We start from the raw sequence: 25,419 nt of genomic DNA, 5'->3' as shown, positions 1-25,419 counted from the left end.
ATCAGGGGTTTATCTTTCCCTTAAGTAACAAGGAATCTTAGGCAGTTCAGAGCTGATGCAGTGGCTCCACGATGTCACCAAGCTCCTCTGGCTATTCTCTCCCATCCTTAAGTCCTTATTTCATGCTTCTAAGATGGCCTCTGCAGGCCCAGCCATCATGTCCTTATTCCAGGCAGGAAGAAAGGGAAGGACAAAGGGAAAAAGGCGAAAACTGGGACAAGTCTGTGCTTCAAAGGGCTTTTGCAGAAGCCCCACCCAGTGACTTCCGTTTACATATTATTGGCCAGAACGGTGTCATGAGATTTCCCATTTCAAAGGAAGCTGGGAAATATGTTTTAGGTGAGCATATTGCTGCCCCAATAGATTGGGACTCTGTAATGAATAAGAGAGAATGGATACTGGGTAGGCAAACAGCAGTCTCTGCCATACCAACTAAACAGATATGTTAGGAAAGCTCAAAAAACAAACATCAGGGAATTCCTTGGTGGACCAGTGGTTAGGACTCCGTGCTTTCACTGCCGCGGGCTCAGGTTCGGTTGCTGGTTGGGGAGCTAAGATCCCGCAAGCCTTGCGGCGCAGACAACACACAAACAAACAAACATCAACACCCCCCCCCCCAGTCTTTCTGTTTTTCTGCATTTCTACTTTAAAGTTATATGAAAGGAATATAAATGAAGTAAGTTCCTAAATTGCTAGAGTACGAAGGAAACATAAAGATTATAGTCCTGTCATTTTAAGCTTAGAGATAATTAGTGGCTTGTCTGAGGCCACAGACAGGAGTTCCAGGACGAAAATTTGAAGTTCTTGACTCCCACACTAGTCCCTGTCCTTTTGATTTATTGTGCTGCTTCATAAAATCTGGTTGTTCATGTATTACTGTCCTACATACACAAGACAGCCGGGTTTTGGTTACACCACTGGGGAGAAAATCCTCTAATCCCTTGAATGATTACAATAAAAGTCATAGGAGGAAATTTCTTGTTTCTTATTTGAGGATCTTATATGTTTACTTTGTTAGTGTTGATGGTGCTGCCAGCATTTATAAATTCATTCATTCACTCTTCATTCATTTATTCAGCACCAGCAATAGATTATAAGGTCTCAAGAGCAGGACCGTATCTTATTAACTTCTGTATCCCTAAGTAGGTCCTCATTGATGAATGAAAAATTATATCATAGTCCCTGTCCTCAGGTAATGCTCAGTCAAGTCTGGGAAATGGATAAGAATGTCAGTTGATAACAGTACAGCAAAGGCCAAGTTTCTTGAGATAATGGAAGTACAGGAAGAAAATCTAAAATCTCTGAGACTGAAAGAGTTATCTAGAAAGACTTCAACAGGAGGTGGTCCCGAGGTCAGTCTTGAAGGGGTTTTCCAGGTGAAGAAAGAGGAAGGCTACATATCAAGCCAAAGAATGAGTTTTTAGAGGCCCAGTGGAGGTGAGAAACTGTTTAGAGAGGAGACAGGAAATATGGGAAAAGGTCATAGTAGTAGTAGAAAATGAGGGTCGGGAGGTTGACTATAGCCGTGGCCGTATCACAGAGGCCATATCACACATGTTACAAAACATGTTAAAGGATTTGAATTTACCAAACTCTACTGATGGTGTGCCATGGAGGTAGGGCAGAGAATGGTGGCTCATATGCGCCCTTTTGCATGGTCACATGGCATTGCAGTTGGACCTTGGCACCTTAGTGCAGAGCCCACTTCCAGCGAGGTACCTTTTGTCACCCACAGCTGCAGATGACCAAGGAACACACATCAAGATCCTTGTTCCTCTAGAAGAATGGTACAGATGAACTGGTTTGCAGGGCAGGAATAGAAACACAGATGTAGAAAACAAATGTATGGACACCAAGGGGGGAAAGTGGCGGGGGGTGGTGGTGGTGGTGGTGTGATGAACTGGGAGATTGGGATTGACATATATACACTAATATGTATAAAAAGGATAACTAATAACCTGCTGTATAAAAAATAAATAAAATTCAAAAATTCAAGAAAAAAAGATCCTTGTTCCTTCCTCCCTAGTTCTTCCCAGGATGTCCCTTTTGACAGAGCCTTATTAAACCTTTCTAATCACATGTGGACTCCACGTGCCTCTTTACTTTTTTTTTTTCATCATGTTGTCCTCACTCTTACCCAGTCAAGGACCCATAACAAGTATTCTTTTTGACCTCTTCCCAATAAGGAATGATTCATTCCTCTTTGGTAGTTGATTATATACCAGCTTGGGCGTATAGGAACCTCAGATGGTAAAATACACCAGATGCATGTTTTTACCTCTAAATTGTGAGATAAAGGCAATGTTTCAGGAATTTCAGACAGCAAGGAGGTGGGAAGCCTACTCCTAAGATTTGGTTAGGGTGCTGGCACCCGGCCTACCCATCCTTGCTTCTGGTCTACAGCCTGCCTGTGCCCCTGACCCCAGCAGGGGCCTCTAGTGGCTCCCCTCCCGGACTGTTTTCCCATCTCTGTTAAAGACTTTTCTTCCCCACTTCCCAGATATAGCCCCTCATTCTCTTCTTGGGCTCCCAGTAGTGTCATTTGTTTTCTGGTGCCCAGCAGAAAACCAGATTTCCCTTCTCTGACATCCATCCTAGAATGGATCTAAGCCTTTGGTGGCCCTGCCTCTAGTAATGAAGTTTATGGTAGCAGAAGGTGAAGTTAGAAGTTCATCCTCCTGGTTAATACAAATAATACACACATTTTATTATTACAGGGCTGACTGAACCTCTCTCTGTGTGACTTTGGAAGTAAAATGTACTATGAAAAAAGCTCACCTCTTTTTTATTGCTTTTTTTTTTTTCTTTCACTTTTTTTTCTTATGTAGACATTATAACAATAAAGGAAATTAACAAAAAATTTCTCAAGTCCCACAGCCATAAACCATCGATTGTTTTTACTTTTTTTCCTGTATTCTCTTCCAGTCTCTGCCCATATGCAGTGATATTAACTGGATACAGTTTTGAAGTATATTTTTTTAATGCCACATGATCATAGTTTAAGGAAATTGAAGTGATTGAGATATGGGAATATCTTGGGTAATAATAGCTTCTTATTCTGATTATTTTCCTTTAGGAAAGACACTGCTGATCCTGTAACATGGAGGATTGCCTTCATACCTCATCTGAGAATCTATCCAAATTGGTCAGCTGGGCCCACAGCCATGGGACCATTTGCAGCCTCATTCCAAACCTGAAACATTTGCTTTCGGAAGGTTCCCATGGGAACCTGACAGCAATGTGGGGCTGTAGTGCGGGCCATGCTTATCACTGGCCACTGACAGCTACTTGCAGAGCTGGCTCCCAAGAAAGGGTCTGTTTCCAGGATAACAGAAGTTTTAACTCTGATAGTCCCAGTATAATTGGAGTGCCCTCTGAGACACAAACTAGCCCCGTTGAAAGGTACCCTGGGAGACCAGTGAAAGCAAAGCTAGACTGTAATCGGACCAGAGACTCTTGTGACTTCTCTTATTGCAGTGAGCCCTCTGAACTGGATGAAGCTGTTGAAGAGTATGAAGATGAAAACACTCTGTTTGACATGGTTTGTGAGTCTTCTGTTACAGATGAGGATAGTGACTTTGAACCCCAAACCCAAAGGCCTCAAAGCATTGCTCGAAAAAGGCCTGGAATAGTCCCATCTTCTCTCCATTCAAGCTCCCAGGCTCAGATGATTGATGAATGCAGCAGTGATGTGATCATTAAGAAAATCAAACAGGAGATTCCTGAAGATTATTATATTGTGGCGAATGCAGAGCTGACCGGAGGGGTAGATGGACCAGCCCTCTCGTTGACGCAGATGGCAAAACCTAAGCCTCAGACTCAGGCTGGTCCCTCCTGTATAGGGTCTGCTAAGCTGATTCCCCATGTAACATCTGCCATCAGCACAGAGCTAGACCCACATGGTGTGTCTGCATCCCCCTCTGTGATGTCCAGACCAATCGTCCAGAAGACTGCTAGGGTATCTTTGGCTTCACCAAACAGAGGACCCACTGGTGCCCATGGCACCAACCAGCAGGTGGCCATACAGATGCCGGTGAGCACATCCCATCCTAACAAACAGATCAGCATCCCTTTGTCTGCCCTGCAGCTGCCTGGACAGGATGAGCAAGTTGCTTCTGAAGAGTTCCTGTCCCATCTGCCCAGCCAGGTCTCCTCCTGTGAGGTGGCCCTTTCTCCCTCAGTTAACACAGAGCCAGAAGTGAGCTCCAGTCAGCAGCAGCCCCCAGTTGCTCCGACCATAACCACTGAGGCCACGGCACAGTGCATACCAGGTATGGCACGTGAGGTGACAGAGTCCCTCATCCACGTACATCAGAGAATTCTGCGCCGTCAGCACTCCTAAAACCACTGGCTCAATTTGCTAGAATTTGGGCCTTTATTATTCTCAGAAAGATAGAAATAATGAAATATTATACATCCAGGTGATACAGTAAAGGAAAGTCATCTGAAGTAAGGCCATCTATCCGGTCGATGTACCTCAGGGCTGAGAGGACAGCTGTAGGATTGTGCTGTTGATATTGCATGGCTGTATTTAAGGTTTGTATCTGATCTTAAGCTGAATTTTTATAAGTAAAGTTATTTTTGAAAGTTTTTTTTAATGCTCTTGGTTACTGTTTGTTTTTGTTTTTTTAAAATTTATTTTATTGATTTATGGCTGTGTTGGGTCTTCGTTTCTGTGCGAGGGCTTTCTCTAGTTGTGGCAAGTGGGGGCCATTCTTCATCGCAGTGCGCGGGCCTCTCACTATCGCGGCCTCTCTTCTTGCGGAGCACAGGCTCCAGATGCGCAGGCTCAGTAATTGTGGCTCACGGGCCCAGTTGCTCCGCGGCATGTGGGATCTTCCCAGACCAGGGCTTGAACCCGTGTCCCCTGCATTGGCAGGCAGATTCTCAACCACTGCGCCACCAGGGAAGCCTTTGGTTACTGCTTTGAAGCCAAAATGATGTTGGTTTAGGAATACGATAAAAATAGACCTGATTTTTTTTCAATATTATTTATTTGAACCAATTTAGCACTTTATTCATTTTAGTTGGTGTGGCAGATTAAAACAAGTTTTTTTAAAAAGCAACAAATATATCTGGAAGAAGTATTTTATTTTTTCTCTCAAAATTTATAATAATCAGATAACTTGCATTTCTGGAATACATGGACCTAACTGGAATGGATTGAGAGGAGAAAGAAATTATTATGTGAGGCCCCTATCTGTAATTCTAACATTCTAAATGTTCTGTAATTCTAACATTCAGTATTTATTTAATCTGGGCTATTATTAACCATCACTAGTATCTAATTTCAAAATATTTTCATCACCCCAGAAAGAAACCCCATACCCATTAGCAGTAATTCTTTCCCTCCTCCCAGCCCCAGTCAACCACTAATCTACTTTCTGTCTCTATGGATCTGCCTGTTGTGCACATTTCATATAAATAGACTCTTATTTTGTGGCCTTTTGTGATGGCCTTCTTGTACTTAAGCATAATTTTTTTAAGATTAATCTATGTGGTAGTGTCTATCAGTGTTATTTTCCTTTCTATTTCATTGTATGGATAGACCACATTTTGTTTTTCCTTTATCAGCTGATGGATACTTAGGTTGTTTCCATTTTTTGGCTGTGGTAAATAATGCTGCTAATATCATTTATATACAAGTTTTTATGTGGACATATATTTTCATTTCTCTTGGGCAGCTACCTAGAGGTGGAATCACTGGGTCATATGGTAACTCTATGTTTGAGGAACTGCCAAACAGTGTTCTAAAGCAGCTTCACCATTTTACAATCTCACCAACAATTTTAAAAGATTCCTATTTCACCGTATGCTCACCAACACTTGTTATTTTCCATTGAAAAAATTATCCTGCTGGGTGTGTGAAGTAGTAACTTGCTGTAGTTTTGATTTGTATTACCCTAATGACTATATATTTTTTAATGTGCTTATTGGCCATTTGTATATCTTTCTTTTGAGAAAAATCCATTCAGATCCTTTGCCCATTTTCTAGTTACGTTGTCGTTTTATTGGTGAGTTATAAGAGTTCTTTATAGATTCTGGTTGTAAGTCTTCTATTAAATACGACTTGTAAATATTCTCTCCCATTCCCTGGGCTGTCTCTCCTTCCTTCCTTCCTTTCTAGTTTTAATTCAATCACTTAATCACAGCGTCGTCTTTGGCCAATATTCACATCATTAGACACAATATTATCTTTATTAGGCTTGTGAAAGTCTTTGTACTAAGACTCTAACTCTTGATACATATCGGATGTAAGTAGTACCTTTTCACTTAAATAGTTGTGAATTTGGTTTATTTATTTGTCCCCCTCCCCCCCTTTTTTTTGTAAAATAGGAGACAGCCTGACAGAGTTTCTGCATTCTCACTTAATTTATATTTGAGGGTAGAATTCAGAAATGTATTTTACAAAGTGGTCCAGTATAGCAAAACAGCTTAGTAAAACTGTTGTTTGTATTGTATATCCTTCTAATAATTTATCCCTGCAAAAACAAGTTGAAAGATTTCCTTGCATCTGCCTAGTGGATATTAGTCCGCTAGTATGTGTATAGTAAATGAGACATTGAGGCTCAAACTAACTGTAATAGGAATTTCCTAAAGAATGATCCTGATGTTTTGATCCATTGTTCTGTGGAAGGATATTATATTGCTAAGATATTATTAGCTTTAGAGAAACACTATTTGGACTGGAAACATCAATGTGACAAATAAAAATCTGATTGATACTTTTCTTTTATGAGAGATATATAAAATTAACTTATAATTTACCTTTGTTCTGTAGAGCCCGAACTAGGCTCTGTGCTCTAAAAGTTTTACTTATTTATTTGCATATTTATTTATATTAGAATAAATTTATTTTAAACATAGGTTTTTAAAAAAATTTAGAATCCAGCACATCCAAATGTATGTGAATGAATATGTACAAATGGACCTTAAGCACTTAATATGTAGAGCATACTTAGGACTAAGCAAAGAAGAAAGGTTCTGAAAAAACTAGCTAAAAGCAACATCAGGTACTTTTAAAATGGATGTTGTGTAACCTTGAGTCTTTATCAAATCATTGTAGAAATACTGCATATCTTTGAATAATATTTTTAAAATAAATAATTTGACAAATGACTAGGCAGACAGAAACAAAGAGAAATTGTTCCATTTTGTTTAGTTTTACTGATGTCATTTAAATTCTATTTCCTGGCAGTTCCCTGGTGGTCCAGTGGTTAGGACTTGGTGCTTTCACTGCCGTGGCCCCGGGTTCAATCCCTGGTCAGGGACCTAAGATCCCACAAGATGCACAGTGCGGCAAAAAAAAAATCTGTTTCCCTATTGGAAAACCGTTCTTATTTCTGTTTAGAACTAAACTCACAAAGTTATAAAATGTTAACAATGTGTGGATAAAATTATTAATTTTCATGTCAGCCCTATTACAATGCTCAACTCAAATCTTAGCAAACAGTCATGAGTAAAGAGGACATACATTATTAGAAGAATTATTGACTATCTTGCAGTGGTTTAGATTCCGTTAATTTTTGAGATTTTTATGTAAATTTGGAGCATTTGTCATAAATTTAAATTTTTATTGCATCATGAGTTGGGTTTCTATGTGTATATTTCTTAAATATACATACATACACACAGCTTCTTTTATGATTTTGTGCAAAAACCCCCCCATGTTTATTTGAAGTATAGTTGATTTACAATGTTGTGCTAATCTCTGCTGTACAGCAAAGTGACTCAGTTATACACATGTATACATTCTTTTTTTATATTGTTTTCCATCATGCTTTATCACAGGATATTGAATATAGTTCCCTGTGCTATCCATTAGGACCTTGTTGTTTATGCATTCTGAATGTAATAGTTTGCATCTACCAACCCCAAACTCCCAGTCCATCCCTTTCCCTCCCCGCTCCCCCTTGGTAACCACAAATCTGTTCTCTATGTCTATGAGTCTGTTTCTGTTTTGTAGATAGGTTCATTTGTGCCATATTTTAGGTTCCACATATAAGTGATATATGGTATTTGTCTTTCTCTTTCTGACTTACTTCACTTAGTATGATAATCTCTAGTTGCATCCATGTTGCTGTGAATGGCATTATTTCGTTCTTTTTTATGGCTGAGTAGTATTCCACTGTATTTATGTACCACGTCTTCTTTATCCATTCATCTGTCGATGGACATTTAGGTTGTTTCCATGTTTTGGCTGTTGTGAATAGTGCTGCTATGCATGTAGGGGTGCATGTATCTCTTTGAATTATAGTTTTGTCTGGATATATTACCAGAAGTGGGATTGCTGGATCATATGGTCATTCTATTTTTAGTTTTCTGAGGAACCTCCGTACTGTTTTCCATAGTGGCTGTACGAACTTACATTCCCACTAACAGTGCAGGAGAACCCCTTTTATTAGTCACCTTTTTTTCCCAGAAGTCTTATTGTAGCAAGCAATCAACTTTTGCTTTTCACATTTGTAATATATGTGTTTTCTTTTGAAAATCTACATCTTTATCTTTTTCTAATAGATTCATATGTGTTCTTTATATATTAGAAATATTAACTCATAGTCTATCATATATATTGGAAATACATATCCATGTATATTGGAAATACATTTTCCCACTTTACCATTAATTTTTTTATTAATTAATTAATTTTTTATTATTATTTTTTTTTGGCTGCATTGGATCTTTATTTCTGTGCACGGGCTTTTTCTCTAGTTGCAGCGAGCAGGGGCTACTCTTTTTTTTTTTTTTTTTTTTAAATTAATTAATTAATTTATTTTTGGCTGTGTTGGGTCTTCGTTTCTGTGCGAGGGCTCTCTCTAGTTGTGGCAAGCGGGGGCCACTCTTCCTCGCGGTGCGCACACCGTGCCTCTCACTATCGCGGCCTCTCTTGTTGCGGAGCACAGGCTCCAGACGCGCAGGCTCAGTAATTGTGGCTCACGGGCCCAGCTGCTCCGCGGCATGTGGGATCCTCCCAGACCAGGGCTCGAACCTGTGTCCCTTGCATTGGCAGACAGACTCTCAACCACTGCGCCACCAGGGAAGCCCGGGGCTACTCTTTGTTGCAGTGCGTGGGCTTCTCATTGCAGTGGCTTCTCTTGTTGCGGAGCACGGGCTCTAGAGGGCAGGCTCAGTAGTTGTGGTGCACGGACTTAGTTGCTCCGTGGCATATGGAATCTTCCCGGACCGGGGCTCGAACCCGTGTCCCCTGCATTGGCAGGTGGATTCTTAACCCCTGTGCCACCAGGGGAGTCCACCATTAATTTCTATATAATTTTGTTGATGGGATTTTTTGAGGTATGGATTTTCTTAATTTTTATGAAGGCTGTTCTTTCAACCTCTACCTACCTATCTGTCTACTTAGCTATCATCTTTTCTGCCTTTGGCATTTTGCTTAGGAATTCCTGTCTTGAATCAAATAAATGTTTTCCTATATTGTCTTCTGTTTTGTTTTTTGGTTTTCTTTTCCTCGCCTCCCCTTCTGTCTCCTTTCTTTTTTTACCTTTAACTCTACAATCAGAGTATATTTTAGGGTGGAACCTCACTTCATTATTTTTATAGGTAGTCAAATGTTCCAACATCACTTACTGAATAATTCCCATTGTACACTGAATTGATTTATGTATCACATTTTTGTTTATAACTGGGTCTATTTCTAGATTTTCAGTTTTGGGGTTTTTTTAATCTCTTTATCTTTTTTCTTCTAATTTTTACTAGTTGATTATATTTTCTATAAAACAATGCATTCAGAGAAAAATGGTTGTAGTCTAAAGCATTTAATAGAATACTTTTTGAAACCTACTCATGTAAAATTGAGTTCAGTGAGGTTTTAAAAATTAAGTTGCATATTCTAGTTATTTGGTCTGTGTTGACACAAATAAACAATGGTTTCTCTTGTCAGAAACAAGATCTGAGTTAAAATAAATGTATAAAGACAATTAAGTACGTTATAGTCGAAGGACACATCTTCAAATGAGCTTTTATCCAGGGTTCAAACAATGTCTATAGTTTCTCTCTTACCATGTCTCGTCTTAGCTTCCTCTGTATTAGCTTCACCTATAGATACTTGATCCCTGCGTGGTCCCCGAGGTGGTTGCCAAGTGTTGCTGGGATTCATGCCTAGCAGTAGACAGAGCCTGTGTCACCGCCTTCCCACTAACCCCCGAATTAGTCTTTGAAGCATCAAGCTCATACCCTGGGAACTGTATTGAGACCAGTCCTAAGTAGACCCCACAGCTGAGAGTTGGGGTCAGGTGGGAGCGTTCTTCCAGGGACATTCTGGATTCTAATCTTGAAAGAGGCAGCACACCAGAAACATCTACTACTATTTGTGTGGGGTGGGTTTTTGTTGCTGTTGTTTGTTTTTTTGAGCATTTAGTTTTCTTTGTGTGGGCAGATAGAGGAGTTGTTTATATGTGTCATTCAAAGACTAGATATACTAGAACAGTGTTCTAATATAAGGGATAGAAATATGTATAAGTAAACACATGCTTTTATGTCTGTATATATATGCATATGTATACATACATATACATGCATACATTATTTTATATATTTTCTTATCCTACAAGAAATATATGCCTCTTCTTACAAGGTGGAACAAGACTAAATTTGCTTTCTTAGCCACACCCTTTCCTGTACCTTCCTGCAGGAAGACCTGCAACATAAATTCTGAAAGGTAAGAGAGGCAAAATTAAAATTCAGGCTCAGTTAATACCATCATTTCCCTCGTTTTCATAAAGGGGTGCTCATCTGAGGACTGATTTGGCAGGCACTGCTGGGCACTGAGATTTTAGAGCTTGGCCACTCAGAGTTTGGGATCAGACATGCCTAGGTTGATTCCCAGCCCTGCCTCCTACTGGCCTTGTGACCTTAGTTGTCAGTTTATTTCTCTGAGATTCATTTTCCTCATTTGAAAAGTAATAATATGTCTGTCTCACAGGATTGTTTGACAACCAAATGAAAGTATAGATGAAGCACTAAAGAGAGTACATGACATGTGATAAACATTCAATAAATAATAGTTTCCACCATTATTAATATTTTCATTGTCATCATCATTGCTGCCATTATTAGATTGTGCTCAATACTCTTGAATAGTCAAGCATAATAGATTCTGATTTTATGCAGTAACATCTATTCATCTACTAAAATGGTCTATGGACCAGTCTCACCTGGGAACTTATTAGGAATGCAGATTCTCAGGTCCCACCCCAGACCCACAGAATCAGAATTTGCATTTTAACAAGATCTCCAGGTGATCTATATGCACACTGAAGCTTGAGAAGCAGGGATTTAGGAAATGCAGGTTCCACATTAGAGGGCACATTGTTATTCCCTCTGGCCGCACTGTGACTTGAACACTCTTCCCCTTTGAGAGAATTCCCTCCTTTGTATATCTGCACTTCCCCATTGGAGAGGCCGGAAACTCGCTTTTCCAAGTTTATATTTCAGTGAGGGCACAGTCTAGTGACCTGAAACTTTGCCAGTCAAATGCACTCACTCTAGACTCTAATCAGAAGTACCTAGGACTTTCCTGGAGATCCAGTGGTTGACTCCATGCTTCCAGTGCATGGGGCATGAGTTCGATCCCTGGTTGGGGAACTAAGATCCCACATGCTGGGAGCTTCCCTGGTGGCACAGTGGTTAGGAATCTGCCTGCCAATGCAGGGGACACGGGTTCGAGCCCTGGTCCGGGAAGATCCCACATGCTGCGGAGCAACTAAGCCCGTGTGCCACAACTACTGAGCCTGCGCTCTAGAGCCTGCGTGCCACAACTCCTGAAGCCTGTGCGCCTGGAGCCTGTGCTCCGCAACAAGAGAAGCCACTGCAATGAGAAGCCCGCACACCACAACAAAGATTAGCCCCTGCTCAGCGCAACTAGGGAAAGCCCGCGCAGAGCCAAAAATAAATTTTAAAAAAAGATCTCACATGCTGTGCGGTGCAGCCAAAAAAAAAAAGGAAGAAGTACCTAGAAGAATCTGTTTTTGGTAAATACAGTCCAGTTTCTAGAGGCAGCAGGAGCAGTGTTCCACCGTTAGAAGCCCAAGCTGGAGTTTGGTGGCTGATTTGTCTCCAACAGCACAAATCTGTGGCGTGGTCACCTCTAAACCTGGTTTCCTGATTGTGTGGCCTTTATTAAGTTCTTTTCTTGCCTAAACTAGCTAGACTGGGCTTTCATTGTTTTAAACAAAGAAGCTGGAGGAATATAATAACCTCTGAACCCAGGAAAGGTGTTAACCTCTCCTAGATGTTGCATGAAAAATAAAATAATTTTCTTTTTATCACTAGGTTTATATTTTTAGCTAAAATAAATAGCCCCTTGGTAAGTAACCACTAATACAGTATGCCCTATAATGTGTGCTATCTTGCTATACAAACTGTAAGCAACCCGTAAGATGTTGAGGGGTAGAGATAGCTTCTTCTCGCCCTAAACCTTCTCTCCCTTCCCAGTGGGGGTTTTTGCTGAAATATGTGCATTGTGGGGAGTTCCACTGAACTGGGAATGAGAAGGAGGTACTTAGTACCTTTGCATTCGGCTATGGGCTTTAAGAGCAGTTTTGGAAAAATGAGAGAAAACACATTTGGAGCTTCTTAACACAATGTTGAGTATTTCTTAAAAGTTAATTTTGAATGATTAGTTTTCTCTTAGGTGTATTCTTTCTCATGTCAGTTCACATGATGCTACTATATCCTGAAATGATCTATTTTATTTCTTTACTATTTCTCAGTTTGATCCCCTGAGACAGAGAGATTGACCTTCAAAATCACCAGGAGGTAGCCCAAATAAGGAGGATATTAGGAAATCTGCACATTGACATTTCATATTGTCTCATATATTTTATTTCTTTTCTTCCTTTTTACCCTCCATTTCTTTTTCTCTTTGCATAATTTCACCCTTGAGTTGACATCAGTAGTGGGTGGTAAAAATGTGGAAAGGTTGGTAAGATCTGGTAAAAGGGAGTGAGCTTCATTTCATTAGGCCTCTTAGAAGAAAGTAAATGGACTAGATGCTTACCTAATTTATTCGTGTACCCCTTCTCTTGTAATGCTGAGGGAGACTTTAATGGAGCTACCAAGCACCCTTCTCTTCAGTCCCAATGCCTTGCGCATAGTACACGTGTAGTCATCCTGTCGATAAGTAGTCAATGTTGAGAACGTGTCCAGGGGGAAAGTTAGGTACCTGCTCCCAGGAGTTTCCAGGACTCACTGCTTGATGTTAGCAACATCATTTAAAATCTATAACTTTGTTCCACTCAACACTGCACTCACCTAATTGCACAGGGAAGAAATCAGGTCCCTCTCTCCCATTATGATATGGGACTGCATGTCCATAGGAAGAGAGAGCAGGTCAAAACCTTGATGAAGCTGTAGATCCCTAAGCGTGTTACTGAACACTGTGAACCCTTTCAGATATTACTATCAGCAGCACCCCTTCTAATAGGCTTTTGGAGGCACCTTCCACCCCTCTGCTGAGTATCACAGGTCTCAATTGTTTCTGTACTTGAAGATCACCAGCTGTTGACTGCCCTACTTGAGTGTCACAGGGTCTTCTCTCCCCTACCTAAGTGTCACAGAGCCCCTCCTCCCCAGCTGATCAAAGGGCAGTTCTCAGAGTGGTGGTGGGGGGATTGTCTTAGGTTTTATCATGTATAGTAGAACTCGCGTGATCAAAATGATTTTAAGGAACTGGAGATGGTGGTCTCCAGACTCTGGCTGAGGGGCACTTCCCTCCTTCCTTCCTTCCTGTTTTGCAGTTCTTAGAAAAGACGAAGTTGTGGTTTTAAATTAGTTTTTAGGCTTCTTTTCTATACTGGGGAAGGAGTATGGGAGGGAGACATGAGATTAAGTACAGTCACTCTGTTATGAAAAGAAAAATAATTGGCTATATCGTCATGTCTTTTCAAAGTATTTAGGTCTTCACCAACGTTTTACCAAGGCAGTAATGAAAACCCACTATACCTTATATAACATATAATTTATAACATTATTATATGTAACTTATTATAAAGCTGTAGTAATTAAAATGGAATAGTTTGGCAACAAAGATAGACACATAGAGCCATGGAACAGAATAGGGAGCTCAGAAACACACCTGCACATATATGTGAACTGTATGTGAAATAGAGCCATCACAAATCAGTTGGGAGAAGGATGGACCAGACAATGAATGATATTGCACAGTTGGTCATCCGTGTAGAACAAAATAAAATTAGATCCTTACGTCACATCAGACATGAAAATAAACCTCATTTAAAGATCTAAATATGGAAATATAAAACTTAAAACTGCTTGAAGGAAATCTTGCAAAATGGCCTTGGTGTTGGGAACAGTTTTTTAAATGAGACACAAAAAGAAGCACAAACCATAAAGGAAAAGATTGAAAATGCTGACAGCCTTTAAAATCTTAGCTGGGACAGGGATATCATAAAGTTAAAAGACAAGCAATAATCTATGAGATGATTTTAATGTGCATAACGAAAAATATTCATATACAGAATATGTAAAGAACTGCCACAGGTCAGTAGGGAAAAGGTCAAATAATCCAGTAGAGAAATGAGCAAAGGAAATGAAGCGCTTCTAATAAGAGGAAACCCATATAGTTAATAAACATATGAAAAATGTTCAACCTCACTGGTTATCAGGGGAATGCAAATTAAAACAACAATACGATACCATTAGAAAGGCAAAAATTTTCAATTTTTACTCCAGACGTTGTTAAAAGTATGGGGAACATGCTGGTGGGAATATAAATTGGTACAACCACTTTGGAGAGCAGTTTATAGTATCTAATAAAGTTAAAGATGTGCATATCATATAACCTTGGCATTCAGTTTCTAGGCATCTATCCTAGAGAAATTTCCTCATATATAAAAGGAGAAATATGGAGGGGTATACATTGCAACTTTCTTTGTGATAACAAGGAAAAAAATCAGTTAACAACCTCAGTGTCTGTCAGTAGATAAATTGTGATGTATTTTTCAATGGAATATTTGCATCAGGCAGATCTGCATTAATTAATATAGATAAATCTTGAAAACGGAGTTGCTGAATAATATTTAGAGTACAATACCTAAAAAACAAACAGGCATTACTATGTACTGTATGTTACACTCTCACATACCACAGTAATCAATTATGAAACATGGGCTGGAAGGACCCATGATGCATCAGTACATAATAGTGGTTGCCTTTGGGAAAGAGGAGGGATGAGAATGGGTGCACAGGAAACTTGAATATCTGTGATATTTTATTTTTTTAATTTTTAAAAAAATTTTTATTGGAGTATCATTGCTTTACAATGTAGTATTGTTTCTGCTGTACAGCAAAGTGAATCAGCTATATGTATACATATATCCCTTCTTTTTTTGGATTTCCTTCCCATTTAGGTCACCACAGAGCACTGAGTAGAGTTCCCTGTCTATACAGTAGGTTCTCATTAGTTATCTATTTTATACATAGTAGTATATATATGTCAGTCCCAATCTCCTAGTTCATCCCACTGACCCCTCCCCTCCTTGGTATCCCTACGTTTGTTCTCTACATCTGTGTCTCTATTTCTACTTTGCAAATAAGTTCATCTGTACCATTTTTCTAGATTCCACATATAAGCAATATTATACGGTATTTGTTTTTCTCTTTCTGACTTACTTCACTCTGTATGACAGTCTCTGGGTCCGTCCATGTCTCTGTAAATGGCACAATTTAGTTCCTTTTTATGGCTGAGTAATATTCCATTGTATATATGTACCACATCTTCTTTATGTGATATTTTCTTTTAAAACCATGGAACAAATATGACATTATTAACATTTATTAAATCTGGCAGGAACATGAGTTTGTGTTATACAAGAGGCAATATAAGCACAGTGCTTAATTGTGAAAATCTGGGCACACAGCTGCCTGGATGCAAATCCCAGCCCTGCCCCTCATTTTCTGGGTGACTTTGGCAAGTCACTTAACCTCTCTGTGGCTTAGCTTTATCATCTGTAAAATGAAGAAAATAACGTATCTATTCTCTAGGGTTGATATAAGGATTAAAGTAATCCATACAGAGCCCTCTGGTTCATGGTAAGCATAATTTAGTATTCTGCATACTTTTCTGTATGTTTCTAAATGTGATTACTTTTTAAACATAGATCATGAAGCATAAATAAAGTTGATTGTGGAATATTTATGAGATGAAGGCATATGACATTATTGTTTTTACTGAATATAGAGGGTTTTTTGGTAAGAGAGCAAACTTTACTACCATTATCTCCCAGTATACTTGTTTATGCACAAAGAATTTGAGAATTATTCTCACAAATTTCACTGTGGCTTTTCTCCTTATGACTATGATGTGACGTTGTCATGGGAGAATTTTTTTTTAAAGTTCTTCTGTTGGAATAAATAAAAACCACAAAAACAAAATGTCCTCTATTATCTATGGATATATAGCACTTTCATTTCCAGGATCAGCACTGCTTGAGTTGCATGAAGAAGAGGTTGTTTCCTTCATTTTACTGACAGGAAATGAGTTACAAAGAAACTAGATGATTTGCTTGGAGTTCCAGGGGAAGAAGCCTGGTCTCCTGCTTGTTAACTAAGAGAGAAGGGGTTGGTGCTTTGCACGCTGGTCCCTACCTCTGCTTGTCTTGGTGTAGGAAAAGACTACACCACTAATTGCTTCCCCTTCCCTTTCTTTTATTTTTAGGTCATGCCTATAACTTTTCCAAAGTTTAGGCTGCTAGAGTATATCCTAAAGTGATTATTTTTTTCTGAGAATCATTTTTAAAAAGACCTAGGGTTTAATAGAAGGATTCGCTTTATCAGAAACAGGAAACATGTGTCTAAGTCTCTTTTTCTACTAAGCATCTGGACAAGTCACTTGCACTTCAGTTTATCAAACATTTATTTCAAGATCAACCGTATGACAGGACTAGTGAAAATACAAAGATGAATGGCAAATTCCCTGACCCAGTATATCATTGTGTAGAGAAGGCAGCAGACAAACCAACAACTCCAACTCCAAGTGTATAAAAAGAGGTATATAAAATGCTGTGGAACATAAGAGGAGCAGTTGACTCAGCCTTTGGGGACACAGGGAAGAGTATTTCAAGTAGATGGAACAACATGAGCAAAGACGTTAAATTAGGGCAGGAACGTACGCAGGGAAGCAAAGATTTGAGTGTGGTGTGAGCGTAGATTTCAAAGCGGTTAGGAGAGTTGCTGCTGGAAAGATGGGCTGGAGTCACCTGTGAAAGGCTTTTCATGTGATGTCACAAACTTAACGTGGGGGGCCGAGGGACACAGTTCATTATCTTAGAAGATCACACTGATAGCAGTGGGGAAGTAGAGACTGGGACTTAGAACTGTTTTATAGGCTATTAATTGCAGTAATCCAGATGGGAGATGGCAGTAAATGCTCGAATGAGGCAACAATAAAGGCATTAGAGTGGAGGAAACAGAGTTAGATGATTTGGAAATTAGACTTGATGACTTCTGAGTGTTTGGCCTCTTGGGATCTCTGTTGCCACCCTCGTATTCTGTGTCCAAAGGCAGAGCACTGTTGTAGGTAATGCTGAAAGGTCTTCAGGACCCATATATCTACAATGTAGTCATAATTCTATGCATATAGGATGAAACATCTGTTAAGAGTTCTGAAACATGCCATGACCATTTATTCAACAAATATTCATTGGAAGCCTACCAAGTGCCAAGTTCAGGCTGGGTACTGCAGGTAACCCAATGAACAAGGCAAAAACATGGTTCTTGCTCACATACGGCCTGCACTCTGAATGGGAGAGACACCTTAACTCCTGCCCTCTCAAAACATTCCAAATTTTTTTTTAAAACTGTTTAAAATATTTCCTGAACGAAGATGCTGTTAAACTGTGAGTGGCTTTCTAAGACTAAATTGGTTGCCTTTAGATAACATATTTATGAAGACTAGGATGATATATGGCTAAAAGTGGTTAAGTGAACAATTAAACCACTATGATAAATGAAAGGCAAGTGTTTCTTAGAGGGAAATTAAAAGTGCAGAGGCTACAGGCAACCCATTCCACAATATAATTTACTCAAGACACTTTCTACATATTTAAAAATAACATGAGCCTAGTTAAATTAAAATTGTAATATTGCTTATTTTTGCAGACAACTAGTGATCTGTCTTTAAGAATTAAAAATATAATTGTTTACTAGTTTTCTGAAAGGCAAAAGTAGAAAATCAAGTTAATTGCTCTCTGTTGTACAAATGCATAATTTTCTGAGAAGTTAATTAGTTTTATCAGCATTTTTTCCAGTGCTTGCACTTCCTAAGTGTCATTTGTCTTAATATTTTACAAGAAAATCTTCCTGGTTGACTTTTTATTTCTTTAAAATAGAAGCATTTTTTGTACTATACCATTGAAGTAAAAAGTGTTTTTATATACTTAAAGTTCACCTACATATAATTGAGACCTCCTGATATGCAGAATGCACCCAAATATAGCAGACAAGCAAATTGCTGTGAACCTCAGAATATAATTCTCTTCAATGAATTTGGATTTGACTAAGACTGCTAGGAAGCTAGGCGCCAGTTCAGAATTGAGGAGGCATTGACCTTGATTTTCTAGCCTTGGTATTCATTCCTTGTGGTCTGAAGAGATGAAATAATGTACAACCCCTGGACAGACAAGTCAGTGTCAGAGTACCGCAGTCTTAGCTTCAGACATCATCCCTGTATCTGTTTTCCTCTGAGAAGCAGCAGATTCCTCCTGCTCCTCACAGATTGAGCTGCCTGACCACCTTGGGTCACAGCAGGGATGGGCAGTATGCAGGTGATCCACTGTAGTTTAGGCCCAGCAGTACCTCTCTTTCAGTCTAGATCTCATTTATGTAACTAATGGCTTGTGTTCCCAAGGGTGTATTAGACCCAGAAGAAGTATTTATATAACATGGCAAAAATGATGAATTATGCTTCTGTGGCTACAAGGTGATTTAAGCTTTATTTTAGGTGAGAACAGTGATCAGTACAGTGGTCAGAGAACAGTAAATCTGAGTTGATTGATGCATCTTAGGTGGTTTATTTTTATTTATTTATTTTTTTGCATGTTTTTTTTAGGTGGTTTATTGACTTCAGTTATGATACACATATCAGGCTGATTCTTCAGTACTGCCTTGAAACTATAGGATTGCTTTCTTAGACAAAAACAATAATTTTATTGCCTTTTTCAATGTTCTTCATTTTTGTCAAAGTTATTCATGTACACAGCAATCCATAAAATTTGCTGAACAATAGCAGTCTCGCCTCAGCTCTCATCACCTCATGATCCCACTCTTCAAAGGAAACTTCTTTTGAGCCTTTCTATTTTCAGTTCTTCCAAAATTTTAAACAAACTTTTTATACTTCTGTTTCTTGATTTTTTTTTCTTGATTTATCAACTTCAGAAAATATCTACAGACTCCTTGTTATAAATGATGATCTAATTCAGTTTCATTACCTTCCCATTATTTGATTGTTATGCCATTAAAACACATAAGTTACCAAAAGAAAAACTAAAGATAATGAAAGATGAAATAAATATGCTTTCTCAACCTAAGGGTGAAGATATTAGCGTCCTTATCCTACCTTCGTCTGTTCTCCCCTCCCTTCTTACCATCTTCTTAATTTCACAAGGTTGTCAATATTTTCATTCTCTTCTATGGCCATAACTAAGTCTTTTCTGCTTTATCCTTAGGTTGACTCTAAACGTTCAAAACCAATAACACCATTTATATTATTTTGACAGTGTAAATATTGTTCATAGCTATTAGTGTTCTAAGATTGAATTTCTTTTCATCCTGATGAATTTCACAACCTCTGGGACACTGAAAGGAGAATGTTCCTAAGGGTTGTTATGTGGATAAATGACTTAATCCATATAAAGGGTTTAGAACAATGCCTGGTACAGAGAGTAAGTTCTCAATAAGTATGTCCCAGCATTATTATTATTATTATTATTATTATTATTACTACTACTGTATTTCATTGCATCTGAAATATCATTGATTGTAAGATGTACCATTATTTTATGTTCCACAGAGAAATAAAAAGCATGCTACTAATTAAGCTATAATTCCCAGGAATTGTGAGACAAATTTCAGAGATGTTAAAATGTGAAGAAGTGCATCTCACAATCAATGAAATATGGTATTATTCTAGTTTGGAGGTTTTGTGTGTGCGCGTGTGTGTGTGTGTGTTTGTGTGTGTTTTCCTAAAATTTGTGATAGCACTCTTTGACAAAAGAACAGTGTGCTCTTATCATATCTGTGTGGTCCCTCCAAGATTCCTATTTTGGGCCTTCAGTCTTCCTGCTGCAGTTTGGACAAGTTGATTTAATGTAAGCCTAAGGTAACCATCTCACCCACTCTGAGTTTTCCCCTGGGTTGCAACCACTGTTCCCTAGATTTCATGTTTCCCTTTACTTTCTCCTTTTTTTTTGCTGGAGTTCATAAAATAATTTCCCAAGAAGGGATAGGTGGGAAGTAAACTTTGAGTCTTTTTTTTTTTTTAAATATTTATTTATTTATTTGGTTGTGCTGGGTCTTAGTTGCGGCTCACCAGCTCCTTAGTTGTGGCATGTGAACTCTTAGCTGCAGCACATGTGTGGGATCTAGTTCCCTGACCAGGGATCAAACCCGGGCCCCCTGCATTGGGAGCGCAGAGTCTTACCCACTGTGCCACCAGGGAAGTCCCAAACTTTGAGTCTTTAAATTGCTTAAAATTCCTTTCCTCTAATATGATTTTTTAAAGTTTTCCTCGGGACTTCTCTGGTGGCGCAGTGGTTAAGAATCCGCCTGCCAGAACACTCTGTGACATAAATCACAGCAAGATCCTTTTTGACCCACCTCCTAGAGAAATGGAAATAAAAACAAAAATTAAAAAATGGGACCTATTGAAACTTAAAAGCTTTTGCACAGCAACGGAAAACATAAACAAGACAAAAAGACAACCCCCAGAATGGGAGAAAATATTTGCAAATGAAGCAACTGACAAAGGGTTAATCTCCAAAGTTTACAAGCAGCTCATGCAGCTCAATATCAAAAAAAAAAAACCCAATCCAAAAATGGGCAGAAGACCTAAACAGACATTTCTCCAAAGAAGATATACGGATTGCCAACAAACACATGAAAGGATGCTCAACATTACTAATAATTAGAGAAATGCAAATCAAAACTACAATGAGGTATCACCTCACACCAGTCAGAATGGCCATCATCAAAAAATCTACAAACAGTGAATGCTGGAGAGGGTGTGGAGAAAAGGGAACCCTCTTGCACTGTTGGTGGGAATGTAAATTGATTCAGCCACTATGGGAACAGTATGGAGGTTCCTTAAAAAACTAAAAATAGAACTACCCTACAACCCAGCAATCCCACTACTGGGCATACACCCTGAGAAAACCATAATTCAAAAAGTCATGTACCACAGTGTTCATTGCAGCTCTATTTACAATAGCCAGGACGTGGAAGCAACCTAAGTGTCCATTGACAGATGAATGGATAAAGAAGATGTGGCACATATATACAATGGAATATTACTCAGTCATAAAAAGAAACGAAATTGAGTTATTTGTAGTGAGGTGGATGGACCTAGAGTCTGTCGTACGGAGTGAAGTAAGTCAGAAAGAGAAAAACAAATACCGTATGGTAACACATATATATATGGAATTTAAAAAAATAAAAATAAAAACGTTCTGAAGAACCTAGGGGCAGGACAGGAATAAAGATGCAGATGTAGAGAATGGACTTGAGGACATGGGGAGGGGGAAGGGTAAGCTGGGACGAAGTGAGAGAGTGGCATGGACATATATACACTACCAAATGTAAAATAGATAGCTAGTGGGAAGCAGCCACATAGCACAGGGAGATCAGCTCGGTGCTTCATTGTGACCACCTAGAGAGGTGGGATAGGGAGGGTGGGAGGGAGACGCAAGAGGGAGGAGATATGGGGATATATGTATATGTATAGCTGATTCACTTTGTTATAAAGCAGAAACTAACACACCATTGTAAAGAAATTATACTCCAATAAAGATGTTAAAAAAAAAAAAAAAAGAATCCACCTACCAATGCAGGGGACTCGGGTTCAAGCCCTGGCCTGGGAAGATCCCACATGCCGTGGAGCAACTAAGCCTGTGTGCCACAACTACTGAAACCCTAGCACCTAGAGCCTGTGCTCCGCAACAAGAGAAGCCACCGCAGTGAGAAGCCTGCACACAGCAGCGAAGAGTAGCCCCTGCTTGCTGCAACTAGAGAAAGCCTGTGTGCAGCAAGGAAGACCCAGTGCAGCCAAAAATAAATTAAAAAAACAAGTTTTCCTTTAGTACTTGTTTCTTTTATGAGGATTATAATTATAATAATCTATCAAATCTCTTTGAGAATTTTAATTAGAGAGGTTTTTAAAAAATTATTTGGTCTTTGAATTATCTCTTCATTTTTTATGTTTCTTTTTATTCATCATTCTCTTTAATGCTGCTACTTTTCTTCTGACACCTAGTCTAATTGTTTGTTCACATTTAAGAACACAGGACAGGAATCTGGCGTTGGTTTCTTCTGCAGTTGTGTAAATAAGTTTGCTTCCCCTAGGCCCTTTCCTGAGTGAAAAGTAGGTATTGCCAGGCAGGACTCTTTGTAGAGATAGCGGGTGGAGAATTGGTGGCTGGTCAGCAGGCCTCCAAAGACAAGTCTCAGACACGAGCACCCACATTAGAGGCCTCAGCTCTCCCAACATGATGGGTTCAATTTCCTTAGCAAAGTTTTGTCTGAGTATAGGGCCCTTTTAGCATCTCCAGTTGTGTGAACAGGAGCATTTCCTGCTGTATCCTTGGACCTGCAGGCCTGTTCCTGTGATGGGGCTGGAACCAACTACAGGACCCCTTCAGAATTTCCAGGGGCGCAGACGGGAGTGTCTCCTGCCAGGTCCCTGTGTCAGCCTGTTGGTGACTGTGGCTAGGATGGGCTAGACCCCTGTTACAGGCCCTTTCAGAATCTCTAGTCTGAGTTTGGTGGACTTACCTCTGGGGCTCCACACCACAGCCAAGAGGAGCTGGAGACACTTAGGGCCCACAGCCTGAACCAAGGTGTGTATGCCTATTACTCGATGTATGGGTGGTCATGACTCCTCCTGGGTCCCTTGGCATATAGTGCTGGTGACAGAACCAAAGCCAGATGGGGCTGTAACTGAGTCCCTGGCGATATGGAACTGTTTCTGGATCTGTAGCCAGGACCATGATCAGCAAGTCAGTCACCTGGGCACAAGCCTGCCTTCTCAAAACAGCTGTCCTCAGTCTTGGACTGTATCAGGGTTTTACAATCTCTGACCCAGTCCCGAGCCTGCCACAAAGGCACTTTTGTACATGGATGGATGCCAAATTATTTTGGGGGGTTGGGGTGGGGATGTCTTACTTGGCCACGTTCCTGATGTCACTCCCCTGAGAAATTTTTTTTTTAATAATTTAAGTATTACTTAATTTTTCACCCCTAACTCCATTCAGCGGGAAAAATAATCTTTATAATCCTAGAATGTGCTATTTCTGTGAATTTGACTTTAGGGCTTGGTTCAATAAATATAAGTACATATTCCTTAAAAATAATACCTGAAATTATATTTTATATAATATTTTTAGTCTCTAGAGTATATTAAGATTTATGTTACAGGTCACTAGCTTTTCAGCACCTTCATACTGTTATAATTACTGCTGCTAAATTATTATTTTATGTAATGGAAAACAGCTATCTCATTGTTAAGAAAAAAGCTTTATTTTCCTGTTTTGCCTGTACTTATAATGTGTAATAGAATGCCAATCCATATAGAAAAATACTTTAATTTTTATTTTATAATGAGCTTTTCAAAAATATGTTTTGTTATTATCCACTGACACAATTAGAGAAATTAGCATCCTCCTATCCATTAGGTTATTACTTCTTGGATGGAATTTAATGAATATTAATAGCCTAACTCAGAAAAGGAGGTAACTTATTAGAGTTTTGTGCATTTTTATTTTTTGTGTTATTTGTTTTCCTTTACTTATATGCCATACATCTTTTGTTTCAAGTTGATGAATAATTCCTTTGTAGTTTTTACTGTATTATGCATTTTCAGTAAAAGATGCCTTCACATTTTGATCCTTACTAGTTAAGATATGCAATCCTGTAAATTGAATGTAAATTTAAAGGAAGAAATGGTTTCTAATCAAAAGTTTGTTGTAACTATTTCTATTGTGGTATAGCATTTCATCTCTTAAATTCATCAAATGTTGCCTCATGTATTGTGCTTAAGTTTGTTCTCACTCATCGAAGCCATAGAATTTTAGCAAACTCATGAAAAGTGCTTTTCAAATACTCAGTTCTGACATACTGATGAACTATTAACAAATGGTGATGACTGTTTTACTTCCAAGATGCTTTTCAGTAGGCAGGGTCATATGCTGATAGCTCTCTGGTTACTGTATACAGAATAACAATTATAATAGCCAATACTTACAGAATGCTTATTATCTCACTGATTACTTATGGTAACTCAGTTCTTACAACTCTATGAAGTTAGGACTATGATGCACTCCATTTCTCAGATGAATAAACTAAGGCAAAGAAAGGTTGAACTTGCCCAAGGTGACACAATAAGAGGATGGGAGAGCTGGGATTCTCACATAGGCAGTCTGGTTCCCAAGTTCGTGCTCTTAACCACTAGGCTCACTGACCATGGTGATGCTTCTCTTACACATTTCAGCATCCATCCTCTTCTAGGACCTGGACCAACTTTCCCTTAGTTTTCTTCATTTCTCCAAAACTTTGCCAGGACTTCTACTTTTGTTCATCCTTTTCTAGTCCCAGTCTCCGTCTGCTTTTATTGTCTAATTGTCTCCACAACGAGGGAATGAAAATTAAAGTGTTTAACGCATCTGTACAGATGTGTTTAGGTACATCTGTATATGCTTGAGGAAGCATATACAGATGTGCCTGAAACAGTGCCTACCGTGTTGAGGTGCCAAATATATTTTTGTTGAATGTTGAAGCAAATATGCAAATACTAAAATTTCCAGAAAGAATATGAGATAACTTTCATTTCCTCTGCTTTCTTTTAGGAAAACTCACTTAGGCTTCTGTATGGAGAACAGTTTGAAAGGGAGCAAGAGTGGATATAGGGAATTCTCAGTAGCTAAGAAAGGAATTTCTGTGTCACCAGTGGATAATAAATCCAATGCCAAACTCTTATTCGAGTCTTAAAATATGTCATTTTAGATGATCAAAAGGAATATGTCAAAAATAGTAACTTATCGAGGTATTACTGTGTTAACAGTTTTCCTCTTAAACATAGACAAAGCAATATTTCCAGAAAAAAATAAAATAAATCACAAGAGAAGTGTACAGTTAAGACAGAATGGGTTAGTTCTTGGTTATTACAGAGTAATATTT

The 25,419-nt window shown here is 38.9% G+C and overlaps 1 protein-coding gene across 2 annotated transcripts in view; it reads left to right on the top strand.

Annotated features, from left to right (window-relative positions):
- The window catches only part of KIAA1958 (KIAA1958 ortholog), a 162,612-nt gene that overhangs the window by 79,522 nt on the left and 57,671 nt on the right, over positions 1–25,419 (top strand). For both annotated transcript variants that reach the window (XM_068552600.1, XM_068552601.1), the window contains exon 2: positions 3,077–4,271. In XM_068552600.1, the coding sequence (XP_068408701.1) occupies positions 3,101–4,271 (1,171 nt within the window). In that variant the 5' untranslated portion in view covers positions 3,077–3,100. The remainder of the gene's footprint in view (positions 1–3,076; positions 4,272–25,419) is intronic.

Source organism: Eschrichtius robustus, chromosome 10, assembly GCF_028021215.1.
Source record: "Eschrichtius robustus isolate mEscRob2 chromosome 10, mEscRob2.pri, whole genome shotgun sequence".
NCBI lineage: Eukaryota > Metazoa > Chordata > Mammalia > Artiodactyla > Eschrichtiidae > Eschrichtius > Eschrichtius robustus.
This window is presented reverse-complemented; position numbering and strand designations above follow the sequence as displayed.